The sequence below is a fragment of the Myxocyprinus asiaticus genome, chromosome 20, assembly GCF_019703515.2.
Source record: "Myxocyprinus asiaticus isolate MX2 ecotype Aquarium Trade chromosome 20, UBuf_Myxa_2, whole genome shotgun sequence".
NCBI classification, from domain to species: Eukaryota; Metazoa; Chordata; class Actinopteri; order Cypriniformes; family Catostomidae; genus Myxocyprinus; species Myxocyprinus asiaticus.
Window position 1 is genome coordinate 17,659,478 of NC_059363.1, and position 16,458 is coordinate 17,675,935.

The following is a 16,458-nucleotide window of genomic DNA, read 5'->3' on the forward strand; positions in this document are numbered from 1 at the left end:
TATTTTGTATCTCCAAAGCGCATGCTGTCCTCCGGTAAAGGTGAAATTCTATTGGACTAGGCGGTAATATAGGCGATATTTCGAACCAATCACAGGGCGCTTTCTCAACACGCAATTCCGAGTTATGCACTGTAGCCGGGAGTGCGCTCAGCTAACAGCTAACAGCTAACAGCTTTCTGTCGGAGAGAAAGAAGACTGGACAGTTCACCACACACAGGAAAACAGAGTAACCTGCACCGGTGCAAAAAAGAAACTGATCTAATCTGATCACATACGGTACGTCTTGTATTTCTTTTAAATGCATATATAACAACGGCACACTAATGAGGTCGTTTGTTAGCTGAAATGCTAAAAAAAGGGAATGAGGGTCACAGGACGCATTTGGTTTATTTACCTTGTTTACACTAGATGCTTCATTGTGTTCTTTTACTTGCCGAATTTAGGCTGTTGTTGCTATTTTCCAACCTAGCTACACTATTCTTTTTTTTTTTATTTAATTAGCATGTTTACTTTTGTGTTTCTTGTTTACTCTTATATATTATTAACTGTTGTAATCTGTTTATTTACCAAACGATTTATTTATGATTGTATGTATTAGAGCAGATGTTGTTCATAGGACATTATTTACTTTATTAGAATGTAACCCCAAGGTGCACCCAGTATGCAACAACTGCAAAAACATCATTCACTTGCTCTGATACATGATCAGCATTCACAATGAGTTATTATTTTATTATTATTATTATTGTGTTTTACTCTTTCGCTTTCTAGACAAAGGAACCCAGATCCCAGGCAAACATGTTCGGTGTGCTGTAATCATAAAAAACACAACAATAGCATCCAAGGCGGCAGTGCTTTCTTTCTACACTCAAAGTGAAAATGGAAACAGAGGCAGTAAGTAGTAAAACATTTAAAGCCACATTTTAAATCATCAATGAGCAGTTTTATTTTTTTTAAATACTAAATTTTTGTTTCTTTAAGGAGGTAATTCCTATTTGGCAAAATAAACCCCATGGATCAACTCGTAGTGTGGTAAGACGAATCGGCTCAACGCTGCCTCTTAAATCCTGCCCCAGGGCATGTTTTCAGGTATGAGAAAGAAACTTAAGTTGATCATAAACACATTTAGACTGTTATGCACTTAAAGCACCTGTTCTTTTTCAGGTTTTCAAAAACTTTAAACTGCTGTTTACTACTTGTATTCCCCAGGAGCTCCCAGGTCTCCCCCCAATGCGCTCCATGGATGGGCCACTGGTGCCCACATTGGCAGACATCTCCTGGATTGCAGATGATGATGAGGAGACGTACGCCAGAGTCAGGTGAATCTGCCACTGTGCTACAGCTTTGTAGAGTTCACCTCAGAATTTATATATATATTTTTTTCAGCCTGTTTTGTGAGGTTTAGAGCTGATTTTCAGTTCACTGTTGGATGCTCATATTGTTCGCCACCTTTGGATATTAAAAGTGCCCAGTAACTAGAGTTCCTAGAGGATAATTTGACACATCTCAACATTATTGTACCATCAGGGTTTCTGTAATTCTTGATTATGCCACAATTAGGGTAATTTTTATACCCCACTTGGCTTATGTCAAGGACCCCAGGCATTGCTGCTGATCCTGGTTTTAACCTAAAGACATAACTCTGTCACTGCCTGCTGTCATTACATAAAGGTTAAAGAATTCATTTTTAACCAGTGCTCTTTTGCTGTATGTCAGGAGTGACACACGCCCCCTGAGGCACGAGTGGCGGCCAACACCCCTGCTGGTTATACATAGGAACTCATCTGTGCCCAATTTCAGACGAGAGGGCAGGCGGGTCGAGGGGCTAAGGAAACCAGGCGTTACTGCTATGAACCGGACCACAGCTTTACAGGATGAGCTGAGTCGACTCCGAGCCCAGATTGCCAAGATTGTCGCTGCAGATTCAGGTTGAATAGAATGGTCCTTGTTGTTAATGCTGTTAACAACAAGGAGCTTGCATTTTTGTGAATAAAATTCCGATCAAATGAAGTTTTTGGGTGTCAGATTATATTGAATAGGTAAGTTAGTACTTGTGAGAAATTTAGTTTCAAAATTAAAGGGATAGTTCAACCAAATATGAAAATGCTGCCATCATTTATTCACCCTGATATTGTACCAAACCCATATGACTTACTTTCTTCTCTAGAACACAAAAGGAGATGTTTGGCAGAATGTTAGCCTCAGTCTTCATAAAAGTCATACTGGTTTAAAACAAAATGAATTAATTTTTTATTTTTGGGTGATCTATACCTTTAAGACTTGGCGGCAGTAGAAATATAATCAATTTGGGTTGGTTTGTTTGAATATACCTTTTGTAAGTTCCTCATAAATGTTTGACCTTGTTCAGATTCGAATCCCATCACGCCTGACCTGCTGTCCCCTGACGACACTAGTGTGGGCTTCTCCATGGCTCCCTTTGAGACTGCGGCTTACCAGCCTGCCCCCACAGCCTCTTTTGCCATCAGTGATGTCACAGAGGAGGAGGAGGAGGAAGAAGAAAATGAAGAGGAAGATGTGTTGGAACTGGTGCCTGATCCCATGCCACCAGATTCCATGACAGCATCTGCAACTTTTGATCTTGATCGCCCTACCATGGACTTCCGGGAGCAAGAGGAAGACACAGTGTCTCTGTCAAAGTCAACAAGCTTTGCTGATGTCATGGACATCCTGAAAGACATGAATCGCATGAAGATGAGCAAGGACAGGTGAGCGCTATTTCAACACTAGCATAATGCCAAATATGCAGATCTTCACCTTCACTTTCAGTGGCCCCCAAAGTAGAAGAGGGACTGTTGATAAAGTGTATTAATTCTATAAATAACGCTTGTGTGTGTTTTATTTAGATATAACCGTGGGTGCACCTCACTGAGAGAGGAAGACTCTGCCTCTCTTATATCTGAAGCATTGAGGAAAAAATTCATTCTGAAAGATGCATGAGGAAATAATCTCTCATCCAAACCCTCTCAGCAGCCTCGCCATGTAAGGGCACACAGAATTGCTTGGACCATTTCTCTCTTTGTTTTCGAGTTGAAGATACAAACTTTGTGAACAAAACATCGCTGTGGAATTTTTCCTACTTATTTTTATGTTCTCAAGTATTTTTTATTTTTTTGGCTTGGTTGATAGGCCTGTGCCTTTGGACAGTTGCCATGGAAACCCCATAATGCCTCCAAATAAACCATGGAGATCTGCTGTGCTTAGAACTCCCACAGTGCCGCTCAGTGACATGGCTGGAAGGAAGAGAAGCAGCTCTTCTCAGCTTTTGTAAAGACACATACACACTTTCCAGCTGGCATTGAACGGCCAATTGGGCCATCTGCATACATTTGTAATGTGTGAGTGTGTGTGCGTATATTAGGGTCCATAAGGCCGTTCACGCTGAATGTTTTTTTGTGTCTGTGTTGCTTGATTTTTAAGTCTTTTTAAAAAAAATTTTTTATTTTTTTGTGTAAACGTGCTACATGGACATCTTTGACTCTTGTGCCACGTCTCCGCGTCTCAGGCAGGAGTGTCGCGTTTTTAAGACACAGCCTCAAGTTAAAGTGATATTCTGGGTTGAATACAAGTTAAGCTCAATCAACAGCATTTGTGGCATAATGTTAATTACCACAAAAAATAATTTTCTTTAAAAAAAGCAAAAATCAAGGTTACAGTGAGACACTTAAAATGGAAGTGAATGTGACCAATTTTTGGAGGATTTAAAGGCAGAAATGTGACATAATTGTATGTATTATTTAAGCTGTAAAGTTGTTTAGATCGTCATTTTAGGGTTTGTTGACATTAAATGGTCATGACTTGGCAAAGTTTTAACTTCCTGGCTGCCGTCTTGATGTTGCTTCAATATATCCACATAATTTTCCTTCCTCATGATACCATCTATTTTGTGAAGTGCACCAGTCCCTCCTGCAGCAAAACACCCCCACAATATGATGCTGCCACCACCATGCTTCACGGCTGGGATGGAGTTCTTCGGCTTGCAAGCCTCACCCTTTTTCCTCCAAACATAAAAATGGTCATTATGGCCAAACAGTAACATTTTTGTTTCATCAGACCATAGGACATTTCTCCAGAAAGTAAGATCTATGTCCCCATGTGCACTTGCAAACTGTAGTCTGGCTTTTTTATGGCGGTTTTGGAGCAGTGGCTTCTTCCTTGCTGAGCAGCCTTTCAGGTTATGCCGATATAGGACTTGTTTTACTGTGGATATAGATACTTGTCTACCTGTTTCCTCCAGCATCTTCACAAGGTTCTTTGCTGTTGTTCTGGGATTGATTTGCACTTTTCGCACCAAACTACGTTCATCTCTAGGAGACAGAATGCGTCTCCTTCCTGAATGGTATGATGGCTGCATGGTCCCATGGTGTTTATACTTGTGTACTATTGTTTGTACAGATGAACATGGTACCTTCAGGTGTTTGGAAATTGCTCCCAAGGATGAACCAGGCTTGTGGAGGTCCACAATGTTTTTCTGAGGTCTTGGCTGATTTCTTTTGATTTTCCCATGATGTCAAGCAAAGAGGCACTGAGTTTGAAGGTAGGCCTGAAAATACATCCACAGGTACACCTCCAATTCAGTACACCTCCTATCAGAAGCTAATTGGCTAATTGTCTAAAGGCTTGACATAATTTTCTGGAATTTTCCAAGCTGCTTAAAGGCACAGTTAACTTAGTGTATGTTAACTTCTGACCTACTGGAATTGTGATATAGTCCATTAAAAGTTCAACAGTCTGTCTGTAAATAATTGTTGGAAAAATTACTCGTGTCATGCACAAAGTAGATGTCCTAAACGACTTGCCAAAACTATAGTTTGCTAATATTAAATCAGTGGAGTGGTTAAATTAGTTTTAATGACTTCAGCTTAAGTGTATGTAAATGTCTGACTTCAACTGTATATTGTTTATGTCTTGTGGCTATATTTTTGAAACAGTATTTTAATGTTTACGGATCAGTCCCATTCACTTCCATTGTAAGTGGCTCACTGTAACCCACATTTATATTATTAGAGACAAGTCTAAATAAATTTTTGTGGTAATCAACATTATGCCACAATGATTGAGCTTAACTTGTATTGAACCCGGAATATTCCTTTAATAGGACTTTGACTTGTAAAAGCGTTCCTCGAGATACCTGCATTCTGTTCCATTTGTAACGCAGCATCTAGCAAGGACACGTTCAGTCTGAATGGCCCCATACAGATCAGTGATCTTCGTTTCTCCATCATAGGTTTTGTGAAATTCATACACTACTTCTGTTAGTTCGAATAGGACTGGAACATCTGCAATGATGGTTTAGGAAGATTCCATCCTTTTCACTGTTTGTCCTTTGAACAAGCGTGCCGTAGAAAATTCACAACGATGTTATTCAAACCATAAAACCACAGAAGATTCCTGGTGGAGCCCAGGTTGTTGTTTTATCGATCTGTAATTTGGAGCTGTAGAAGTGTCCCTCTTGCCTTACACTTTCCCTCATAAAACCCTGTAATACTTGAAGCTGTTTTTGATGAGTGAGCTGATGTTACAAAACTTATATGTGGTCACCTTTTCTCCATTTAGAAACTAAAGCAAAATACATCCTTTTATTTAATGGATTTGTGTGTGTGTGCATGTGCACTGAAGACTTTAGATTGCATTCTCTTGTAATTAGTGCATTTTTCCTGCAGACTTTTGCAGTGTATATTGTGCCACAAAACTGATGTGGTTCACAAAATGGTGAACAATAACAAGTGTGAATTTATAATGCGTGTTCTTGAATTTATCTTGTGGCTGACATACAGGAAAAATAAAAAACATTTTGGTCTTTGCTTTTGTCCAGCAGATTGTAAATTTCTCTGTAAAGTCTAAATAGCATGTGTGAGGTTGTGCGGGTGTGACTGTACAACTAGTTTTGAGGATGTTTTTATAAGATGATGATTATGAAGGATTTTTTTCTTTTTGCAAAGTGTAACAGAAAGCTGTTTTATTGCATATACTGCTTGTGTTTGGGAATCAAACACAAAATAAGCTTGTCATTTGTTTCACATTCTTATTTGCACATTTTCCCAAGCCTGCAGCTTTTTTCCATGTGGCTGACATGTGTGCATTATAAGAAATGTTTGGCTTTTATATTTATTTCAGTGTTAAACACTTTCGCTCAGTCTCCAGACTCTACAATTCTCAGTGGTCCTTCGTTCAATACTTCTTGTAGTTACCTTCACAATCTAATTTACAGTCACATCTAGCAAAAATACATTTTCTTGAATTTCAGCTGCTCCATAGTTTACAGTACAAAGACAAATTAGTTATATTCATAGAAGAATACAAGAAATCTTGATGATCTTAATGAATTAATCTTATTCTTAATGTAATTATCAAAGATAATGGGTGCTTAGATCTGTAATATGAAGTGTATGCACTGAACATGATAATGTATGTTCCTTTAACTGTCAGTAACGGGTAAAATGTATGTGCTGCTTTTTCAGTCTGACTGTTTGGTGTCATCTATACTTTTAACTATGGTTAGCACTTCATGATTGTTTTGGATAAGGTCATCTTGCACTTATGGTTTCTTTTGGAAGACACTTCTACTTTTACTGTGTTTTTGCTTTTTGTGAAATAAGGGAATTATAAGTCTGCATGTTGTTCATGCATAAGATGGGAAATAAATAGTTGTAAAGCATTTTTATGCTTGCATGTTTTTTGCTTTTCAGCGTGATGACGATCAGCAGCCACATGGAGGTAGTATTACTGTTTGAGCTGTCACTAATGCCTTGACTTTTTACACTGAAATCACGCATTCCAAGAAAGTAACAGGTCTAGGATTTAAGTGCACAAAAGGGTTTCCCCCAATTTATATATTGTGATGTCAGCTGATTGTCTTTTCAGAATTTGTAGTGTTATTTCCAGAGTTCTCATTACATCAAACAGCTGAATACACACTATGGAATAACGGATTTAGGTTCTGTTATTCTACAACACACTAGTCTAGGCCATACAAAAGTCAACCAGGGGTGTGAGGAAGGCAGGGGTCTCTGAAGGTGTATATATAACTCAGCAAAAAAAAGAAACGTCCTCTCACTTTCAGCTGTATTTTCAGCAAACTTAACATGTGTAAATATTTGTATGAACATAAAAAGATTCAACAACTAAGACATAAACTGAACAAGTTTCACAGACATGTGACTAACAGAAATGGAATAATGTGTTCCTGAACAAAGGGAGGGGGAGGGGGGGTAAAAGTAACAGTCAGTATCTGGTGTGGCCACCAGCTGCATTAAGTACTGCAGTGCATCTCCTCCTCATGGACTGCACCAGATTTGCCAGGTCTTGCTGTGAGATGTTACCCCACTCTTCCACCAAGGCACTTAAATGTTCCCAGACATTTCTGGGGGGAATGGCCCTAGCTCTCACCCGCCGATCCAACAGGTCCCAGACGTGCTCAATGGGATTGAGACCCGGGCTCTTTGCTGGCCATGGCAGATCACTGGCATTCCTGTCTTGCAGGAAATCACGCACAGAACGAGCAGTATGGCTGGTGGCATTGTCATGCTGGAGAGTCATGTTAGGATGAGCCTGCAGGAAGGGTACCACATGAGGGAGGAGGATGCCTTCCCTGTAACGCACAGTGTTAAGATTGCGTGCAATGACAACAAGCTCAGTCCGATGATGTTGTGACACACAGCCCCAGACCAAGACGGACCCTCCACCTCCAAATCGATCCCGCTCCAGAGTACAGGCCTCGGTGTAACGCTCATTCCTTTGACGATAAACGCGAGTCCAGCCATCACCCCTGCTGAGACAAAACCATGACTCGTCAGTGAAGAGCACTTTTTGCCAGTCCTGTCTGGTCCAGAGAAGGTGGGTTTGTGCCCATAGGCGACGTTGTTGCCGGTGATGTCTGGTAAGGACCTGCCTTGCAACAGGTCTACAAGCCCTCAGTCCAGCATCTCTCAGCCTATTGCGGACAGTCTGAGCACTGATGGAGGGATTGTGCGTTCCCGGTGTAACTCGGACAGTTGTTGTTGCCATCCTGTACCTGTCCCGCAGGTGTGATATTCAGATGTACTGATCCTGTGCAGGTGTTGTTACATGTGGTCTGCCACTACGAGGACGATCAGCTGTCCTTCCTGTCTCCCTGTAGCGCTGTCTTAAGCGTCTCACAGTACGGACATTGCAATTTATTGCCCTGGCCCCATCTGCAGTCCTCATGCCTCCATGCAGCATGCCTATGGCACGTTCATGCAGATGAGCAGGGACCCTGGGCATCTTTCTTTTGGTGTTTTTCAGAGTCAGTAGAAAGGTCTCTTTAGTGTCCTAAGTTTTTATAACTGTGACCTTAATTGCCTACCGTCTGTAAGCTGTTAGTGTCTTAATGACCGTTCCACAGTGCATGTTCAATAATTGTTTATGGTTCATTGAACAAGCATGGAAAACATTGTTTAAACCCTTTACAATAAAGATCTGTAAAGTTATTTGGATTTTTACAAAATTATCTTTCAAATACAGTGTCCTGTTTTTTGCTGAGTTTATTTATATTACATTTTTCATTACATTTCTAACTGTTAACTTTCTAGTTAATGATGTCTTAAGAATTATATTATGTTGCAATGTTAGTAAATGAGTGTGTTTACATTCACACTCACTGATAACGACCATAAATCATCATATTCATATTCAAAACTGTTTTTTTGTTGTTGTTGTTGTTGTTTTTTTTTTCGTTTAGCAGATTATTCTCTGCTTTTAAAATCAAAACGTAAACTGACATGCGCACAACACTTGCACACATTGGATAAACCAGAGTAGTACAAATGCAACAACAGAAGTGTAACTGCAAAAGAGAAAAGAGGAATATGGTTGTAAGTAGTGGTGGAAATTGCCAAGTCTCATTGGGGGTAGCCAAGTTGGGGAGTCAGAGCATTTGAAAATCAGGTTAGAGAAAACCGCAAGATGTAGGTGGATCCTGTTGAAGGGTATTTTCCCTTAAAAAATGTAAGCAGTTTGAACAGAGCAATCTCACTGTGAATTCGGCAACAGTAGGTTGAAAGTTCTTCAGCTAAAATCGGTCTGTGCTTACTGAAATTCTATCTACTGCCCCCAGTGGCCGAAGTGGGAAGTGTTTTTGAACATAAGGGCATGTGTGCTCTAGAGGTCTGCAACCCAACCTGGGCTCAATGGGACCTGAGAACCCGATGGGTTTCGGGCCGGGTTCAGGTCAGTTTTTCAAGTAGGGCTTCGGGTCAGGTTCAGGTTTGAAATTAATGAAAAAATAAACAGGCTTACCGAACTTGTTTCACGCATGCGCTCTCACTCACAGACGTGCAAACGGACGAATTAGGAGCCGTTCACACCGAATGTGTTTTTGCGTGCGTCTGTTCTGTTTTCCTATTTTTTAAACGCATGCTGGACGAATGTCTTTGACATTTGCACCGTATCTCGCATTTGTCTTTAGCATCTTGCGTTGTTGTTTTCAGCATCTTGTTTTAAACACCATGTCAAGTTAAAAAGAACTTCAAATAAAAAAAACAAAACGCTTGTTGAGACACCTGCGCTCTGTTTCATTCTTTGTGCTTCATCTAGATTGTTTCAGCACAGCTGTCACAAAGATTCAACATTCTGAACAAGTGGGGGCCTGGGTAGCTCAGCGGTCAAGACGCTGGCTACCACCCCTGGAGTTCGCTAGTTCAAATCCCAGGGCCTGCTGAGTGAATCCAGCAAGGTCTCCTAAGCAACCAAATTGGCCCAGTTGCTAGGGAGGGTAGAGTCACATGGGGTAACTTCCTCGTGATCACTATAATGTGGTTCATTCTCAGTGGGGCGCGTGGTGAGTTGAGTGTGGTTGCCGCGGTGGGTGGCGTGAAGCCTCCACACGTGCTATGTCTCTGTGGTATCTCAACAAGCCGCATGATAAGATGCACGGGTTGACGGTCTCAGACATGGAGGCAACTGGGATTCGTCCTCCACCACCTGGACTGAGGCGAATCACTACGCAACCACAAGGACTTAAAAGCACATTGGGAATTGGGCATTCCAAATTGGAAGAAAAAGGGGAAAAAATCCCCCCCCAAAAAAACCCATTCTGACAAGTTCAGGCTGCATAGAGTGGACTGTTGCATTGTTTCATATTATTCCAGATGGGGAAGTTTCAGCAAATAAACAGTAAGGCAATGCTTTTTTCCCCATTCTGCTTTAATGTACTAAGGGGCTGCCGTGCCTTGTTAAAATTGTGTATGTTTACTGTCTCAGTACTGTTACGAATGCTGCCTAAATGCTTACATAAAAAGTAGCCTATTGCAACAGTACTTGCTTGGAGAAGAAATTAGATAGTAAGCGATTTCGAGTTGGGTTCGGGCATAAAATCTGACGGTATCATTCGGGCCGGGTACGGGTCGGGTTTCATTTTAAGGCCCATGCAGACCTCTAGTGAGCTCCAGTTTCCTTCAGTGGAGTAAAAATTTAATCTTAAAAGGGAAACCTATAATGAAACCTCCGAATGGCACTCGTCCTTGATAATGTGACCATAATTACTTCTGAGTTTCAACTCTGTACATGAACTCCTGTGACGCTGTAGACCCAACGTTCACTCTGTTGCACCTCAGGAGAAGGTAAAAGTATTTGAACTGATTTAAAAATGTCTGATGGGAGATGCCGCTTGTCAGTAACTCAGGAGAATGGGGTCAAGTAAGGGTACTACTTTCTCTAACATGTTGACTAACCGTGTGATTGTGTTGATTCCCCCCCCTTAAGTGCATGCAGAAGAATATTACTTTTCCTGGTGCAAAGCCAAAAAGTATCACTTATCTGTTGCATCATTAAAATTCTACATTCCCTGGTGCTAAGGCAAGTAGTTTAACCACACTGACATTGACACATTGATACATATGCAAGCAAGGTCTCATGTCAGGTAAAATGATCAGGTCGCCTCATCTCTTCCTGCAGTTTTCAGCACCTGTCACTGCGTGTGGCATATCCTTCCCCTGGGAGGCTCGTAACTTCGAAGATTCTAGTTAACCTCCTTTTTTAATTTTTTCTCAAAGACCTGATTTGATCCAGGCCAGTTTCAGTGTTCAGTCTATTTTCTGTGGGAGTCCTTGGCCTACTTTAATACACCTCGCCTCTGGAAAGCAGATTCTGCCTATTTTAAATCTGAGATTATTTTTTAGATGTCTGTGGAGATTTTGTTTAATAGTCCAGTGTCACCATGTCGTTGTTTGAGACTATAAAAAATTGACCTTTGATTGACATTGACATGCTAAATTAGGCTGTTACTCAAAAGTTTGTTTCACAGATCATTTCATCAGCCACTAAATTTATATGTTGAGATATCTTTGCATTGTAATACATTGAAAATAGTAAATAATAGGAATTTTAAATCTGTTTTTGGTGCCACAAAGAATAATAGTTGGGTTTTGAATACTTATACCTGAAAAACCACATCTGACAATGCAGTGTATTCCAAGAAGTATGTTTTGTCTTGGCAAGTGAACCTAACTCTCTCTTAATTAAGTTCGCAGCATGCTACGACTATCTCCACCAGGGTGGCAATTTGATCTTTACCCTGTGGCAGACCAGCCACACAATAAAAAAAAAAAACTCCAATGTCTTTCATCCTTTCAGATGCTTTTCAGAAAGTCATGCATGGTTGCGTCTGCATTTAAAATTCAAATTTGTTTATTTTTAGTTGAAAAGATTTCCTTAAATTGTTCTTTATATTTTAAAAGCGTTTTACTTAAATGTTTTACTTTAAGTTTCCAAACACAAAAGTTGGAAACCTTTGTTGCTTCCCACACCTGACTGACATTATATTTTTAATTTTTCTTTTTGTTTTTTTTTTTTTTTCAGATTTACCATCTGATGAGGAGCACAACAAGTTCACATGTCACCAGAAACATGCATGTGATACATTTTATCCTAATGTGAATGATTTATGTCTAAATGTGAGCAATTTTAGGATTTCAGTCCTATGGGTCCAGGGGCACAGGCCCCTTTCTATATATGTGCATTGTGGATCAGATAATATATTTTTGGTTTAAGAACGAGAGGTTGTGAATTCAAATCTTGCTCTACTGACATGTTTTTATATACACCTATTAAAGTTGTATTTGTTTGTCAGTTTATCAGTTACAGTGGCATATTTGGTTCACTTTATTTAATTTCATTGAAATGGAGAGCGTTAAGATGATAGATGCTCATCTGAGTGCATTGACCATTGCCGCCCTGTCACTTATGACAGGGTCCACCACTCATTAGAGGGAAGAAAAATACTTACCGTAGCAAACTTTGATGTATATAAATGACTGGTAAGGGCAGGATTCAGAGTTAAGAAACTTGAGATTGCTGCAGCCGCTGTTTTAAACACATAATTACACATTTTCAAGGGGATTCGGACTGACAGATATGTCAATCACAGATTTTTACAGTCACTGAGATAAAAGCCCCCCTAAATGGGGTCTAGCAATGCTTGTGTCTATCTGTCTTAAATGTCAGATGAATAGTTAGTTACAGAGGCAATCTCATGTTGCCAGTGGAGCCGAGTCTGCATGGCTTAAATTGTAGCTCAGCTCTGAACTGGAGGCTGGTATTTAGCTTTTATTCATTTAAATGCAATAGTGCTGCAGAAGCCTACATAAGAAATGACTGTGTGAATTTGTCTAAAGTTATAATGGGATCAGAAGTAAATTTTCAAGGTGGCTTCTTTATGGAAAACGTAGAATAAAGTCTTTAATAACTGATTATGCATTTTGAACCGTTTTTAAAAGCTCTTTTGCACATTCCCAGACATCATCAGGCTAAGAATTTACTCAAGAATAAACACATGACATACAATCATATTTGTTCAGCTTCAAACTCTTCTCATTGCTATGACACCATTCCACCCTTGATATAAGTAGGTGAAAGCCCTAATTGTGAACGTTTATGAAAAAATAATACCTCAAACGAAATAAGGGCTTGTTCCAAACTTTATCATTCTTGTTTCTTCTGCTTGTCATTTTCAAACACTTGCATCATATACAATGATTAGTTTTTCATCTTCTGTGGAATAACAGGAAAAGATTTCTGAAGACTGGGTGGATTGAAATGTACCAATTTGCATATATTTCACCCTAAAGCAATCTGTTTCCATACCCTGTGAATGCACATTGCAGTAACCTTCACAAACTATTTTCTCTGCTAACAGTCACACACAACACACTTGCCTGCCCTGCATCATTACAGCTTTACAAGGTTGTAATGCTTTGTATGCTTAAACCCAGTGTGTGTTATCTGTATTATACAGCCTTAAGGGTCAGATAACAGTGATGGTTATTTATGGCCTTGTGGACACTAGTGCATCAAAAACACTAATTGTCTGTAGGACTGAATGCAGTCAGTGCAAACATGTTCTTTGTGTTGTAGTGCAAAAACCTGGAAGAAATTTGGCTTATTTGAGCTATGGGTTCCTCTGGATTTCCCCCCAAAAAATGTTAATGCCAGTTTTGGATTTATGAGTAAAATATGGTCTGTGGAAAACATTACTTGAATATACTTGGAAAGTTTGATCTACAACAAAATTACACACTGCCATACCCCAAATGTGAATTTTTAAGCTGCCATGTTTTTTTTAATTTATTATTATTATTATTATTATTTTAAGTAGGTTGTTAACAAGTTGATAAGGACTACAATGGTTTTCTGTTTCATCAGACACAAACACTCACATGCTTGTGGTAGCTGTAACTTGTTAGCAACATAAATACATGTTTTAAAAACACGGCAGATTCAAAATTCACGTTTGAGGTATAACGGTATAATTTATGTTGTAGATCAAAACATACAAATATTTTCAAAAAATGTTTACCAAAGACCTTATTTTATATAAAAAAAATTGAATAAATCCCATAGGAAATTCCCGAGGGAACCAGAGGCGAATTAGAATTTCACTTTTGCCTGCAAATTGATGTCACGGCTGAACAGCTCTATTGTAGCCATGGATAAATGTAATGTAGCCTATTTCTTTCCTAAGATACAACATCAAACATGAAACAAGGTTTGTCCTCTGCTAGCCTTCCATAGTGTGTTGTTAGCAGATAAGTGTTTAATGTGGAGGTGTTCATTTAATTAGGAGATATCAACAGTTTCAAGTCTGTCTTCTGCTCTAAATGGAAAGTTAAATACGCTTTGTCTTTCAAAGCATTCCAAGTGTGTTGTTAGCAGAAATGTTTAATGTGAAGGTGCTGGTTTTATACTGATCAGCCACAACATTAAAACCACCTGCCTAATATTGTGTAGGTCCCTCTCTTGCCGCCAAAACAGCTCTGACCCGTCGAGGCATAGACTCCACAAGACCTCTGAAGGTGTCCTGTGGTATCTGGCACCAAGACGTTAGCAGCAGATCCTTTAAGTCCTGTAAGTTGCGAGGTGGGGCCTCCATGGATCGGACTTGTTGGTCCAGCACCTCCCATAGATGCTCAGTCGGATTGAGATCCGGGCAAATTGGAGGCCAAGTCAACACCTTGAACTCTTTGTCATGTTCCTCAAACCATTCCCGAACAATTTTTGCAGTGTGGCAGGGCGCATTATCCTGTTGAAAGAGGCCACTGCCATCAGGGAATACCGTTGTCATGAAGGGGTGTACGTGGTCTGCAACAATATTTTGGTAGGTGGTACGTATCAAAGTAACATCCACATGAATGCCAGGACCCAAGGTTTCCCAACAGAACATTGCCCAGAACAATTTTTGTCCTTCAAAACATTCCAAGTGAGTTGTATGCAGATACTGTAAGTGTTATATGTGGAGGTGTTTGTTATTAAGATTCATCTACAGCCTCAGAAAGTTTTTAAAAAACATACTGTATGTCCTAGATTCGCAGGTCTGTAAGTGTTCTGATCCTGTTTTTCTACCTTTAAAAAACACATACGTCTAAATTTGACTCTCACACCTTTTCTAGTCAGTTGCATAATTTAATCTTTCCATCATTCAATTCAGCCATCTGTCTCCTTCAGTGCATGTGAGGAAGAGAGAGAGAGAAATAGACAGAAGGAGAGGGTGAAAAAGAAGGTGATTCTTTTGGCTTTGCAAACAGAAAATACTGTTATTGTTATTCATGTTTTTTTTATGAATTGAGTTCTGAAAACAACGAACACCTCTAGAAGCTCAAAGCTTGGCATGACGCTTCAGGTTGATTTGCTTGTGGACTGCATCACTTAAAAGCCTACTGAAAGTGTTACACCCTTCTGACCTCTTTCAGACCGCCTGAGATACTATCATCATCATTCCACAATGTGTGCTCTATAGAAAATCAAGAAGGCCAAGATATCCACTTTTCATTATCTGGCTAAGTAGTTCCAAAAATCCCACCATTTGGGCATCATGCAATTTGTTTCTGCTAAATTGCCACATACATACCTGTATGTGTCCACTGGTGCGAAGCATTAGCAGGGCTATCTACAGTAATTCATTCTTTATGGGAGCTAGGCAGCAGGGTGGGATTGATAGAGGAAGAGCTGGTGAGCCATTATGATACAACAAGGAAGATTTTTAGAAGAATATCTCAGCTCTGTTGGTCCTCACAATGCAAGTGAATGGTGACCAGAACTCTGAAGGCCCAAAAGGCAACATTAAAGTAATCCATAAGCAGGGTTGGGAGGGTTACTTTTGAAATGTATTCCATAACAGATTACAGAATGCATGCTGTAAAATGTCATTTGTAATGTATTCCGTTAGATTACTCAAGGTCAGTAACGTATTCTAAACACTTTGGATTACTTCTTCAGCACTGGTAGATTTTTTCACTTGTTTTGACTATAAAAACTCTGCCAGTACAGTAAGACAAAATACACATGTTAAAAATACTTTCTCTGAAAAACCTAAATATCTTATGCAGTGTTGTTTCTAAAACAAGAGAAATCAAACTGATCTTGTTTCAAGGATTTTTTAGATATTGTTTACAGGACAACAATGCAATAATTATTATCAAAAATATGATTTTTGCCCTAATATCAAAGAAATTATGATCCAATGTGATTTTTTTGTTTTTTTGTTTTTGGATTTTTCCCCTTTTTCACCCAATTTGGAATGCCCAATTCCCAGTGCGCTTTTTAAGTCCTCGTGGTCGCGTAGTAATTCGCCTCAATCCTGGTGGTGGAGGACGAATCTCAGTGGCCTCTGCTTCTGAGACCATCAACCCGTGCATCTTATCAAGTGGCTTGTTGAGCGCGTTGCCACGGAGACATAGCGCATGTGGAGGCTTCACGCCATCCACCGCGGCATCCGCGCTCAACTCACCACGTGCCCCACTGAGAACGAACCACATTATAGCAACCACGAGGAGGTTACCCCATGTGACTCTACCCTCCCTAGCAACCGGGCCAATTTGGTAGGCTTAGGAGACATGGCTGGAGTCACTCAGCAGGCCCTGGGATTCGAACTAGCGAACTAGCAAACTCCAGGGGTGGTGGTCAGCGTATTGTACCACTGAGCTACCC

At 40.0% G+C, this 16,458-nt stretch overlaps 1 protein-coding gene across 2 annotated transcripts; it reads left to right on the forward strand.

Moving 5' to 3' along the window:
* Positions 1–126: 126 nt before the first annotated feature.
* On the forward strand, positions 127–11,852 carry LOC127411442 (mitochondrial fission regulator 1-like). 2 transcript variants are annotated; one of them, XM_051647008.1, is made up of 8 exons: positions 127–276; positions 772–894; positions 982–1,089; positions 1,210–1,319; positions 1,717–1,928; positions 2,369–2,726; positions 2,865–3,000; positions 11,836–11,852. In XM_051647008.1, the coding sequence occupies exons 2-7, from the start codon at positions 880–882 to the stop codon at positions 2,956–2,958; spliced, it is 897 nt and encodes a 298-aa protein (XP_051502968.1). In that variant the 5' UTR covers positions 127–276; positions 772–879; the 3' UTR covers positions 2,959–3,000; positions 11,836–11,852. The 2 variants fall into 2 exon arrangements, with proteins under 2 accessions (XP_051502968.1, XP_051502967.1); XM_051647007.1 differs by lacking the exon at positions 11,836–11,852 and having other exon boundaries at positions 2,865–6,676.
* The last annotated feature ends 4,606 nt before the right edge of the window (positions 11,853–16,458 follow it).

What these genes read in the sequence shown, in the direction of transcription:
- LOC127411442 (XM_051647008.1), top strand. An exon ending in GATTGTCGCTGCAGATTCAG is followed by an intron (nt 1,929 to 2,368) that starts GTTGAATAGAAT and finishes GACCTTGTTCAG; the next exon opens with ATTCGAATCCCATCACGCCT. An exon ending in ATGAAGATGAGCAAGGACAG is followed by an intron (nt 2,727 to 2,864) that starts GTGAGCGCTATT and finishes TGTTTTATTTAG; the next exon opens with ATATAACCGTGGGTGCACCT.